Raw genomic sequence first — 11,967 nt, 5'->3', positions numbered from 1 at the left:
TTTATGATAATTTTTATAACAATTCTTTCCTCAAAATCTTTTATATTAAAATTAATTAAGATGCCATCAAATCAACATTATAAGTTATGTTTAGAAAAATAAAAGTAAATAATTTCTTGACCTTAAAATTTAAATTGCATTGATTGGACATGAACCATTTCAACATATTTCTAAAGTTGAGATGTTGGAGACACAGTGAGCAAGACATCTGAAGAAACATGACTCTTATGAATTAAACTTACCCTATTCCTAGCAACCACTTTGTAAATTCCAGCATCACTAGGCATGGCAGGGTCGAAACTGAGGATGGATCTTCCTTGCGAGTCTTCGGTGATGGTCACTCGCTTGCCCTCAGAAACAAGATTGTCGTTTCTGCCAGAGTCAATTTAGCATCTCATTTTGGAATTATCATTAAAATATTCACTTGAACCACTGGACGATGGGCTTTGGGTCTCCTACAGCCAAGCAAGACAGCTTGGCGGGCTTGTCTTCCAAAATGGGCAGCAGCTGTGGCTTCTCGCGCATGAAGGGTGGTTGGCCGTCCCTCTTGGACTCGACCATGGCCTCGGCCTCAAACTGACCTTCCATACGGGTGCCCAGTTCGTGACGCAGGCGGCGCAGGGTGTAGGTGTCGGCACTGCCGTATTTGGCAATGCGGTCCTGAGCAAGAATTATAATTTTTTTTTGTATAAATGAAGTTTTTTAAATCTTAATTTCGTACCTTGCGCTCGTCGTCAATTTCCTCATCCATGACGTCAGTGAAGCGACGGCGCTCCCTGATGACCGGAGCCCTCCAGTCGCGCATGTCGCTCAGGGCAAAGGCCTGGCTGCGGGTGGCAGCCACCTTCATGTACTCGCGCAGACGGCAAGGGAAGTCAACGTCACGCAGCTGCAGCAGATACGTGTCTGGACCATATTGGTAGCTAAAGTGAAAAAAATAATTTGTTTTAAAATTAGTGCTACTTCTGATCGTGAACTATTAAAATGTAACAAAAACATAAATATGAAAAATAATTATTTATTGTTACGATTTTATCAGATTTTTATCATGAAAGTTTAATAAGGAAAGAAACTTATAAATTGTTAAATTTAGAAATTTTTTATCTTTCTCTTTATGTTGAAAAGGAAAAATTGATGATTAAAAATAAGGCCCCTATTCGAATTGCAACTTATTAAATTAGGCTTTTGCTTCTCCCTCAATGTTTTTAGAGGAACTAAATATCAAATTTTTCAATTCAATTTTTAAAACGTCTATTAAACAAATATTATTATTTTGTACAGATTCCATGCCTAACGTGCTTTGGCATTAAATTTTTCCTGTTCAACTTATCATTTATTGTGAAACTCACTGGCTCTCGGACTTGACCATTCCGAGCTCGTAATCAACCCCTGGCCTCGGCTCGATCTTGTTCTCCCAAAGGGCGCGTTCGGGCGTGGCCTTTGGTGAGGGTGGCGGCGTGTAGGTGAGTCCAGGCGGGTAGATCATGTACGAGGGGTGGGTGTCGGCGCCGTCGAGAGGGCGGCGGCGATACCAGGTGCGGCAGGAGGCGTTCGAGTACCAGTCCCTGAGACCTCTGTAGTAGTGCCTGAGGGCGTCGGTGCTCAGCTGCGGCTCGTCCTGCGGAATCTTGTCGGCGCGCGCCAGCCACGGGTGCTTGAGCGCCGTGAAGACGTCCATGCGGTTGTCCACTTGGAACATGAGCAGCGACCGGATGAAGTCGCGGCCGTCCTCGGAGATGTCCCTGGAAATCAGGTGGATGTCGTCCCACTTGCCCTCGCGCACCTTCTGCAGGGTGTCGCGGTCGTGCTTGCCCCGGAACAGCGACACGCCGGTCAGCAGTAGGTGGGTGATGACGCCCACGGACCACATGTCGACGGCCATGTGCACGCCGTCGCCGTTGGCCACCTCGGGGGCCACAAACTCGGGCATGCCGTAGTGCAGGGAGGCGAGCTTCGAGAAGTAGATCTTGCGCGACAGACCAAAGTCGCAAATTTTCAGGTCGTCGCCGCCGGGGTGGGAAATCAACAGATCTCCAGGCTGAAAATTGAAATTTAAAATATTAAACGCAGTCAATAAATTATTAAAATTAATTAAAAAAAATTAAAGCAAATCTCAACTTATTTTTGTGTTATTTCTTGCAGAGTTTTCTTGAATGGTTTTTATAATGAACTTTTAACGGAAATTTTTCTTTCCTATTCTAAATTTTTACTAATATCAAGACTTATCCGAGTTAATGTTACATAATTATATGTGAAACACACGTGATTTTATGTTTACAGTAACAAAAATCATGATCTTCAATTAATCTGTATTGGCATAAAATGTAAAGTTGAATTTTAATTATTTATTGCTTTGAAAAAGCTTGTAAAATATGATATAATTTTGAAATTCAAACATTTATTAAAATTAAATTTTCTAATAAATAACATGAATAAATAAAAGAAAACTCACTGTAAGTCCCAAGTGGGCGATGTTTTGCGAGTGCATGTACTCCAGACCGAGCAGCACCTGGCGAATGTAGCCAGCGATTTCGGACTCCGTCACAAACTCTTGTTTGGTCAGAGACTCGAGCAGTTCACCACCAGAAGCCCTTTAAATTTTTAATATTTTTATTATAATTATAATAATTATATTAGGAAATTCTAAACTCACAGCTCAGTGACGAGTGTCAAAGACCTCTTTGTTTCAAAGACGTCGTGCAGCCTCAGCAGCTTCCTGTGGTTCAGCTGGTTGTAGATCTCGAGTTCGTTGAGCATGAAGGGCTTGAGGTCCTGCTTGCCGTGCATGACTTTGGCGGCGTAGTTGCGGCCCGAGAGGCGCTCGACGGCGTGGTAAGCGACGCCCTGAGTGCCCCTGCCCAACTCCTCGCCCAGGTCATAGAACTCCTCGATGTACTTGTTCTTGTGCGGCTTCATCTCCTTGATGATCCTGCCGGTGTAGGTAGAGTAGAAGTAGTTTGCCTCGCTCTCTTCCACGTGGATGCTGAAGGATGTGGAAATGCTTCCAGCGATGTTGCGCGCGCTGACCGAGTACAGACCTTCGTCCTTGGCCATCGCTTCTCCGATTTGGAGAACGGCTGTGTCGGGCTCAATGAAGAAAATCTAGAAAATATGTTTTTTCCCATAAAAATTTGAAATTTTACTCAATCTAAAAATTATGCTTCCGGTGCAACCGACTTTTGATTGAAATCGCACAATATTTTAACTATGAATGATTATTAAAATTTTTAATTTACTTTCTTTGACTTTGCAATTTGAATTGTACTCAAAATTGAGCTTGTTAGATCTGAAATAACTTGAATTCATCTATAAAATCGATTTAATTAACAAACAAAACAAAAATGGTTGTAAACCTTGTAAACAAAATTAATTTTTGTAATGAAAATTACATTTTATTACAACATAAATATTTCTATTAAACTTTTTATTACAAGTAAATAATAATTTTTTAGAATGTGTATTTCGAAGGAAAATTTTGTCTCTCTCTTTAATCGAAGGGCTTATTTTTAGCCAAATTTACAACTGATTAAATCCCCGCCAATATTTTTTATGATTTTACTTATCTTAAGGGGCTAGAATTGTAAAGTTTGATATTTAATTTTCCAACCTTGATGCGAGATGACTCAGCAATTGGCAGCCAGTCCTTGTACCACTTGACTTCAGGGAACGGCGTGCCAGACACGCGAACCTCAATGCGAGCGGATTTCCTGGCCAGAATCAGGGTCTCCTCAGGTCGTTTCAGGAACCTGGGATACTCGGCCACGGCCAGGTTGACTCTCTGCCTGGACTCGCCGTGCTCATTGACGGCACAAGCCTCATAAATTCCGCAGTCGCGGTCCATCATCCTGAAAAATCAAATTTTTTTTAACTTAATTTTGTCAAAATTTTTAAAAACTTACTTATTGATGAAGAGGCACACTTGGCCGTTGCGAGTGTAGCTGCAATCAAAACGGCCTCCCATTTCAATAGGCTCGTCGTTGAAGGTGAAGGACATCCTTGGCTTAGGATAGCCATAGACGAACCACTGCAGCTGGCAGTTGTGACCTTTGACACCGTATTGATTGTTGTAGTCCTCTTGGCGCAGGAACCTTTGTTATTATTTTTTTTTTAATATAATGAAATTGGGAAATAATTAAGATCTTACTTTGGTGGTTTGGCGAATCCATCGATTTGCGGCTTTTCAATGTCAAAGTCGCGTGGGAAGAAGGGAGACGTCTCTGGACGGAAATCGAGGTTTGGCTCCAAGTAGGGGATGAACTTCGGAGGGTCGGGCTCCAATTTCTCCCTGTAAGTGATGGCGTATGGAGATGGATCGCTGATTCCATACCTGTTCTCTACGCGGACGCGGAACTTGTAGTCGCGGTAGGGCTCCAGGTTGCGGATGTCGCAGGCACAGCTCTTAATTCCTGCAATTAAAATTTTAAGTTCTTATGCTCATCTGCATAATTTAATCAAAATTTAAGCATACTAAATGCTTTTATCATTTTCCCGATGTTGTTTATGACATGGATTTTTCCAATAGTTTGGCAGTTTTATAATCATTTCATGAATTTTTATTTATAATAATTATTATTATCTTTAAATTACCAGAGCGAATGTCGAACCAGTCGCCTCCAGGCAGTTCGCACATTTCAACCCGGTAAGTGACTGGCTCGCGTGGTCCCTTGGGGATGGAAGGCTTCCAGGACAGAGTGAGGTTGCGGTCGGTCATGCGGCTGACAATGGGACGGTCGGCCAAAGGCATTGGAGCGCCAGACTTGCGAATGTTGTCGTACTCGGAGTACTGATCGCTCATGGTCTTCTTGTTGGGATGCTCCTCGAGGGCTGAGATTTAAATTATAGCATCTGATCAATTTAAAATGAATTATAAAATTACCATCGTAGACAAGATTTGCTTCGCAATCTGCCTGTCCGTGTTCGTTAGTGGCGCGCAGTCTGTAAACAGCAACGTCAGCCTCCCCAACCTGAGAGAAGTGCGGATTAAATTTTCAATAATTAAATAAAAATTGCAAAAATATTAATTTAGAATTGGTCATTTCAAAACTTGTTTATATTCAAGATTTGATTCATTACGTGAAGAAAGTAATCATACCAAATTATGAAGATAATTGTTGTGATTATTTTTTTAAGTGCTCTTTTTACCTTTTCAATAATAAGTCGCACAAGTCCGGAAGTTTCCTTCTCGAACTTGATGCGCTCGCTGTTGAACAGGCGGGTGGTGTCGCGATACCATTCCAACTCTGGCTCCGGGAAACCGGTGACGCAGGCGGTGAACCTGGCGGTCATTCCCTGGTACACGACGCAGTCGCCCAGTTTCTTCAAGAAAACTGGAGGCTCTGCCTTGTGTCTCTTGCCACTGAAAAAAAAAACATTTTTTTTTTAAATTTATTATTTGATCAAGTATATTCTTTTTTTAAATATTTAAATTTATCAAAGCAGAATTTTGAGATTTTGTGTATGTGTTAATTACTTACATCTTTTCCACAATCTCCAAACCAGCGGTGCAAGAGTTTTCGCCAGCAGAGTTCTTGGCAGTGCAAGTGTACTTTCCATTGTCTTCAACGGTGCAGTTGCGAATGTACAAGAGGGTGGCGTCGCCGTCCCTCTTGACCTGGTACTTGTCGGTGTCGCGTCCTGGCAACACCTTGCCCTCCTTGGACCAAACGACATCTGGCGTCGGCAGGCCGTTGATGCGCGCAAGGAATTTGGCGTCGTAGTTAGGCAACTAAAATTTCAAAGTAGAGAATTAAATTAAATGTAAGAGATTTTGCCTGCGTAAAATAGTTTCGTTTAAGATTTAGATTCCTCGTCAAATTAGAAAATAATTATTCAGCTCAGTTTCACATATACAAATGTGAATGTAGGCAACCTGCTAAGCATATATTTTGAGCAGGTTGCATAACGTGTCATTTTTAAGGTATATATTTACCTGTTGCAAGTCTCCAAAAGTCTGAGTGAACTTTGGAGGCTGGAAGACCTTGCGGACAGTCACGTTGCAAGCAGTAGAGGCCTTGCCTAGACGGTTGGTCAAAGTGCACTCGTACTTTCCCATATCGCCGAGGTTTGTCGGCCTCACATCCAGTCCAACCCTCCTTCCGTCGCAGGTAATGGTGACCTTGTCGCAAGGTTCCAGAGGTTTGCCGTTCTTGGTCCAGACGACCTCTGGAATGGGGTTGCCGAGGAAGGGCACATCCAGGGTCAGGTAGCCACCCTCCTCGCTGTTGGCGTCTCTGAGCGGGTGGATGAAAACTGGCACCTCCTCGGGCATATTTTCCTTTTCTTTGGCGGTGACCTCCAGGCGGCTCTTGCACGTTTCAAAGCCGAGGTCGTTATTGGCGGTGCACGCGTACTCGCCGGCGTCCTCCGGCTTGACCTTGTCAATGATCAGGGAGGTGATGCCGTCAGCCGAGGTCACCTCCTTGTAGCGCTTTCCATCCACAACAATGTCCTCTCCACGGTGGGTCCTAATTATTATATTTTAAAAATTCAATAAATTTTATTAGTTTTTTATACTACCAAGTGAGAACAGGCTTTGGGTGTCCGTAAATCTTGACCTCGAGTTTAGCAGGATATCCCTCCACCACTCTTGTGGGCTGCAGAGCGTCCTGGAAGTGGGGCTTACGAGCAGCAGCTGAAATTATGCAATTAAAATGTTATTTTTTTTATTAATAATAAATAAATAGAAAAAATGAGATTTTCAATCATTTTCCCACTGTATTTTTTGACATTGTTTATTTCCAATAGTTTGGCATTTTTCTAATCATTGTAAACAAATTCCTTTTCAATTTTTGATTGCAGGACTTGCCTTCAATCTCGACGACGGCCGTGGCAGCAATTTCTCCAAGCCTGTTGGTGATGGTGCAGCTGTATTTTCCTGCGTCGTGGGGTGTGGCCTTGTCAAAGTGCAGACCAATAATGCCTCCAGGCGAGTTGACGAAATTGATGTTGTGGTGCGGGCGAAGAGGATGGCCGTCCTTGAACCTAAATAACGGTAAGAATAATTTTTTTTGCTTGAATTTTTTTTTCCAACTTACCAATGCACTTCGGGCGATGGGAAAGCCATGACTTGGGCTTCAAGTTTGACCAAACCGTCGGCTTTTCCAACAACGTCAGCCAGAGGCTGCACGAAAGTGGGTTTTCTAGCAATGGCTAAAAAATTTTCATTTAAAATCCCAATTTTTTTTATAAAAATTTCAATTCTCACGAGTGACAGCAACAGCTGTGAGCACCGATCGCTCTCCGTGCTTGTTGGTGGCCACGATTTTGTAGGCGCCGCAGTCGGCCGGTTTGACCTTTGAAATTGTCAGCTCGATCGTTCCGTCAGGCAAAGTTGAGAGTTTGATGCGACCCTCGCCAGAAATCGGCTCCATGTCCTTGAACCATTTGACGGTGGGAATGGGGCTGCCGTCGACCTTCATCTTTATGGACAGATCGTCTCCCTCGTCGATTTCGTGGTACTTGTCCATGTAGTTGATGAACGAGGGTGGTGTTTGCGCCATTTGCAGCATGGCACTGCATTCGGCTTGGCCAGCCAAGTTGGATGCAGTTACGCTGTACTGAAATTGCATACCGTCCTCGCGTTAGGATATTCATTTTATTTTCATAGTTTTGTCCAACTTACCACGCCGATGTCAGATTCTTCAAGTTTTTCTATCTTAAGACTAGAGACCATGTGTTCGTCATCAACCTCGATGGTGTATCTACCCTCAGTAAGGATTTCTTTGCCCTCAAAGTACCTGTTAGAAATAAGAGAGTATTTGTTTATATTAAATTTGACGAAAATTCTTCTTAGTTAGAAACCAATTTTTATTATATTTTAATTTTTTAATTTCAACTTGCCACTTAATGGTGGATGTTGGAACGCCGGTGTAGCGAACTCTGAAGTCAACGTCTTGATAGGCAGCGACAGTTTGGACTGCGAGAGGATTAACGAACTGCGGAGCTTCGTCTGTGAAAATTCAAAATTAAATCAAAAGTTTCCCATTTTTATACGTTAAATCTTACTGTGCACTTTGAGTGTGCATTGCTGAGAGGACTCGCCAAGGCTGTTGGAGGCGACCACTTTGTAGACACCGGCGTCGACCAGGGTGATGTTGGACACGACCAGGCGGTAAATTTCAGCCTCGATGTCCGAAATGAGCTGGGTGTGATCCGACGGTCCGACCACCTCTTCGTCCCTGTACCAAGTGACCTTGGGCTTGGGGTTGGAGTTGATGACCACCTCGAACTGCGTGGTGTCGTAGGGGTTGATGAGGACGTCCTTGAGAGGGGAAATCTCCGGAACGAGGTACACATCCAGACGAGCCTGCAAAACCAGAATTTATAGAAAATCTAATTTATTTAAAATTAAAGAACCGACCGAAGTGCTCATTTCGCCCCACTTGTTCTTGGCAGCAATGGTGTACTCGCCAGTGTGTTCGTGGAGAGCATTGAGGACAGTGATGGAGTAGTAGCACTCCTTCAGGTTGTTGTCAATGTCCTTGGTCTCCAGGGTCATCTCGTAGTCAAGATTATCTGGAGAAATTTCCTTTCCATTGAGGTACCTAATTTAATCAATTTTTTAATTATTTTCCATTTTCGAGTAAATTAAGTTTCATATTTAATTTAAAAAGATATCAGATTCGGAACATGTCATCGAGTTTTACGATGAGGGGGAATCTTTAGCATCATATTTGGCAAAAGTATCAATCAAATAAATTTTTAAAGTGTTAAACTCGCCAAGTGATTTCGGGAACAGGGTCGGCCACAAGCATAAGTGTGAGAGTTCCATTCTCCTTCTTGTTGATGACAACGGGTTTGATGTCAGTGTTGATAGTCGGTTTGCGGAACTCGTTTTGGCTTATGGTGCCGAAAGTGGTCTCCTGCGACTTTTCGCCCAAACGGTTGCTTATCGTGCACTTGTACACGCCGGCGTCCTCCATCTCAAGCACGGGAATTTCCAGTTTGTAAACCGTGTCTTCGGATGTGATCAGAATGCGATCGCTGGCCTTGACGGTCTTTCCGTCTTTGGTCCTGGAAATTCAATTTAAAGTTGTAAATATTTTAATAATTTTTTTCATTTCTCATACCATTTGGCCTCAGGCCTAGGAACACCATCGGCATGCACTTCGAAGTAGTGGCTGAGAGATTCATAGACCCTGGTATCCTCCATATTGTGAGAAAGAATTTTAGGGAAGGCTGAAAGTGGAAATTTTAATTTAATAATTTGCTCTAAATTTGGATTTTTTTCCCCATCAAAAAAAGAGCATTCATGGATTAAAATGCGAAATAATTTTTTATAAAATTATGTACAAGCACACAAACTTGGATTAGTGAAAATTGTTTGAATGTGTAATGCGCAATATTTACTTATGATGAACTGAAAATAAAAATGCGACAATAAGGCATTTTGTACAAGTTATAAAGCTGAAGCTGGAAATCATAAAGAAAATATACCTATAGGCAAAAGAAAAAGATAGCACCAAGAAGTATAGAAAGATGATCACTGAAAAATCGCCAATTTTATTTCTTTATATAATTTGCTACCAAATAAAATGTCTCAATTTTCATCGTTTTTCGCAACAATAAAAATTTGCAAAAAAAAATGATTTTAGACAAAAAATATTTTAAAGCAAGATTATTTACTGTCCACAAATTTGGTGCCAAATTACCCTCTTTATCCCTTGCTTCCTCGTGTTCCAAGATCTCACCCAACACACTTCTTTGCTTTTGCACCCATTGCAATAAATCGTCAATTTCGCCCTCGGCCTCGCCCTCTTCGAGTTCCCTGACTGCCTTTTGAGAATCTGGAACTCGCGCTTCTTGCTCGTGCTGCGTTTCAGTGGAAACACCACATACAACGTCCAGACTGTGCTTTCTCAGCAGCTCTTTCGATTTGGCCTGCTGAGGGGCGACTTCTGAAATTGACCTTTGGGCCTTGCTAGGTTTGGACAACATTCCCTCTGAAATTTCTTCTATTTGCAGATCTGCACCTTTCTTTTGCGGCTTCTCCTCTTCAATCGAAATGTCTTCTTGAATGATTTCTAATTCATTTTTAAAGAATTTTATTCGTTTAAATTCTAACTGATTTGACTTTTTCATTTTTTTTTATGATTTTACCTGTGGTGATTTCATGTTCCTCCTCCTCGACGATCGACGTTTCTTCTATCTCTGTGATGACTACTTTCGCTAAAATGGTTTATATTTGCAAAATCCAAAATGCAATTTTATGAAATATTATGTGGCGTGTGTGTGTGTAAGTTAAAATGCTTTGACAGGCACATTCACCAGAACGTGGGTCTTGTTCCACGCGCCGGTTCAAAATATACCAGGCAACCACTGCGCCGCGATACTTACTGCTGACGTTAACCCTGGTCACTGAGGTCGAAGTGCCCTGGTCGTTGGTGGCCTTGACCTCGTAGTTGCCAGTGTCCTCAAGCTTGAGCAGTGTTACGCTGAGATTGTAAGTCTCAGATCCCTCTTTGGTGATTTTAATGCGCGCATCGGCCGACACTTCTTTTCCATCCTTGAACCTGCACAAAAAATTTAACAAAATTTTTCAATTTTATATATATTTTTTCATAAAAAGTTACCATTTGACTGCTGGCGGAGGTGTGGCCTGGACGGTGACACTAAGGTTGAGAGTTTGACCCTCATCCATTTCTGATGTCTCGGCCAAAGGCTTGGTGAACTTTGGCTTACTTAGGACAGTGTAGTTAGCTGAGCATTCAGTGGCGCCCAACTCGTTGCTGATTTTGCACGTGTACTTTCCAGTCATGTCAGTGGACACTTCCTTCAAAGTGAGCCTCCAGACTCCAAAGCTGGCGGACTGGACGAAAGCAGTGCGGCTCTCAGTGATTTCAGAATCATTGATGAACCTAAATTTTTATGTTATTTTAGCAAAGTTCAGCAAATATTTTTGGAGAAATTTACCAAGTGACTTTGGGCTCGGGGTGAGCATTGGCTGCAATGCTGAGCACCACGTTAGTGTCACCCTCTGTGATATTTGAGTCAGCCAATTTCTGCGTAATCTGGGGTGCAACCCTGACGTTGATTTCACAATCCTGGGTGCTTTGGCCAAAATCGTTGGAAGCAACGCAGCGGTAGAAGCCGGAATCGGCACGTGCCATTCCGATGATCTTCAGGCTGTAGGTTTCGCCTTCCTGGCTCAGGACAATGTGTTTTCCATCGATCTTGACCTCCTCCTTGTTCTCCTCCATCCTTGATTTTGATTTATATTCATAAATTGAGCAAGTAAAGATTTTGATTAAAAAAACTCACTTGTACTCCTTCACCTGAGAAGACTGGGAAGGTTTGCAGATGTACCACTTGACCTGTGGTGCTGGCTGGCACTGGATCTTGACCTCTAGGCTGACATTCTCCTGTTCCTTGCACTCCATGTTCTTGACCAGGCCCTTGATGAACTTAGGCGGCTGGCTGACGAGCAAATTCCAGTACTCGGTGGCCTGGGACACCTCGTTGGTGGCGACCACTGAGTAAGTGCCAGAGTCCTGCATGGTGGCCTTCAGGATTGTCATCGTGTGCTTTGAGCCTTCCTTGGAGAAGCTGATTCTCTCAGAGGCAAAAAGTTCCTTTCCGTCTCTGAACCTGTTAGATGTTTGTGTTAGCTTTTTGTTGGAAAAGGATCGAAATTTATATAAAAATATACCATTTGACGTCTGGTGTTGGGCAGGCCTCAATATCAACCTCCATGACCAAAGTTTCGTCGCTGAGGGCCTTGCGATCCTCCATTTTACACTTGAACTTAGGTGGTGCTTTCACAGACAGCTCAATGTCCACTTGGGACTCTCCCAATTCGTTCTTGGCCACAAGTTTGTACATGCCGCCATCGGAAGCTTCGACGTGCTTGATGACCAAGGCCAGAGTTTCGTCATCCTCATGCAGGAACCTGAATCGGCCACCGTGGTCGATGTTTTGGCCTTCGTGGGTCCTGAAGGGAATTTATTTTTAGTAAAAATAAATCATTGT

The 11,967-nt window shown here is 42.9% G+C and overlaps 1 protein-coding gene across 6 annotated transcripts in view; it reads right to left on the bottom strand.

Moving 5' to 3' along the window:
• LOC132201168 (obscurin) overlaps window positions 1–11,967 on the bottom strand; it is a 40,751-nt gene that overhangs the window by 2,481 nt on the left and 26,303 nt on the right. For 5 of the 6 annotated variants that reach the window (XM_059627118.1, XM_059627136.1, XM_059627145.1 and 2 more), the window contains 31 exons: window positions 11,648–11,929; window positions 11,260–11,586; window positions 10,912–11,199; window positions 10,572–10,856; window positions 10,336–10,511; window positions 10,099–10,167; window positions 9,651–10,022; window positions 9,069–9,177; window positions 8,719–9,012; window positions 8,360–8,543; window positions 8,005–8,305; window positions 7,840–7,948; window positions 7,622–7,736; window positions 7,205–7,556; window positions 7,035–7,149; window positions 6,806–6,981; window positions 6,517–6,631; window positions 5,930–6,464; window positions 5,475–5,725; window positions 5,143–5,356; window positions 4,877–4,964; window positions 4,588–4,824; window positions 4,145–4,406; window positions 3,900–4,088; window positions 3,608–3,845; window positions 2,654–3,102; window positions 2,453–2,591; window positions 1,350–2,038; window positions 722–923; window positions 425–660; window positions 243–372 (listed from right to left, as the gene is read on the bottom strand). In XM_059627118.1, coding sequence (XP_059483101.1) covers window positions 243–372; window positions 425–660; window positions 722–923; window positions 1,350–2,038; window positions 2,453–2,591; window positions 2,654–3,102; window positions 3,608–3,845; window positions 3,900–4,088; window positions 4,145–4,406; window positions 4,588–4,824; window positions 4,877–4,964; window positions 5,143–5,356; window positions 5,475–5,725; window positions 5,930–6,464; window positions 6,517–6,631; window positions 6,806–6,981; window positions 7,035–7,149; window positions 7,205–7,556; window positions 7,622–7,736; window positions 7,840–7,948; window positions 8,005–8,305; window positions 8,360–8,543; window positions 8,719–9,012; window positions 9,069–9,177; window positions 9,651–10,022; window positions 10,099–10,167; window positions 10,336–10,511; window positions 10,572–10,856; window positions 10,912–11,199; window positions 11,260–11,586; window positions 11,648–11,929 — 7,528 coding nt within the window. The remainder of the gene's footprint in view (window positions 1–242; window positions 373–424; window positions 661–721; window positions 924–1,349; window positions 2,039–2,452; window positions 2,592–2,653; window positions 3,103–3,607; window positions 3,846–3,899; window positions 4,089–4,144; window positions 4,407–4,587; window positions 4,825–4,876; window positions 4,965–5,142; window positions 5,357–5,474; window positions 5,726–5,929; window positions 6,465–6,516; window positions 6,632–6,805; window positions 6,982–7,034; window positions 7,150–7,204; window positions 7,557–7,621; window positions 7,737–7,839; window positions 7,949–8,004; window positions 8,306–8,359; window positions 8,544–8,718; window positions 9,013–9,068; window positions 9,178–9,650; window positions 10,023–10,098; window positions 10,168–10,335; window positions 10,512–10,571; window positions 10,857–10,911; window positions 11,200–11,259; window positions 11,587–11,647; window positions 11,930–11,967) is intronic. The other variant, XM_059627127.1, reaches the window with a different exon arrangement.

The sequence above is a fragment of the Neocloeon triangulifer genome, unplaced genomic scaffold, assembly GCF_031216515.1.
Source record: "Neocloeon triangulifer isolate White Clay Creek 2 clone unplaced genomic scaffold, ASM3121651v1 ptg000001l, whole genome shotgun sequence".
Taxonomy (NCBI): Eukaryota; Metazoa; Arthropoda; class Insecta; order Ephemeroptera; family Baetidae; genus Neocloeon; species Neocloeon triangulifer.
The sequence above is the reverse complement of the archived record's forward strand: the minus strand, read 5'-3'. Positions and strand labels throughout refer to the sequence as shown.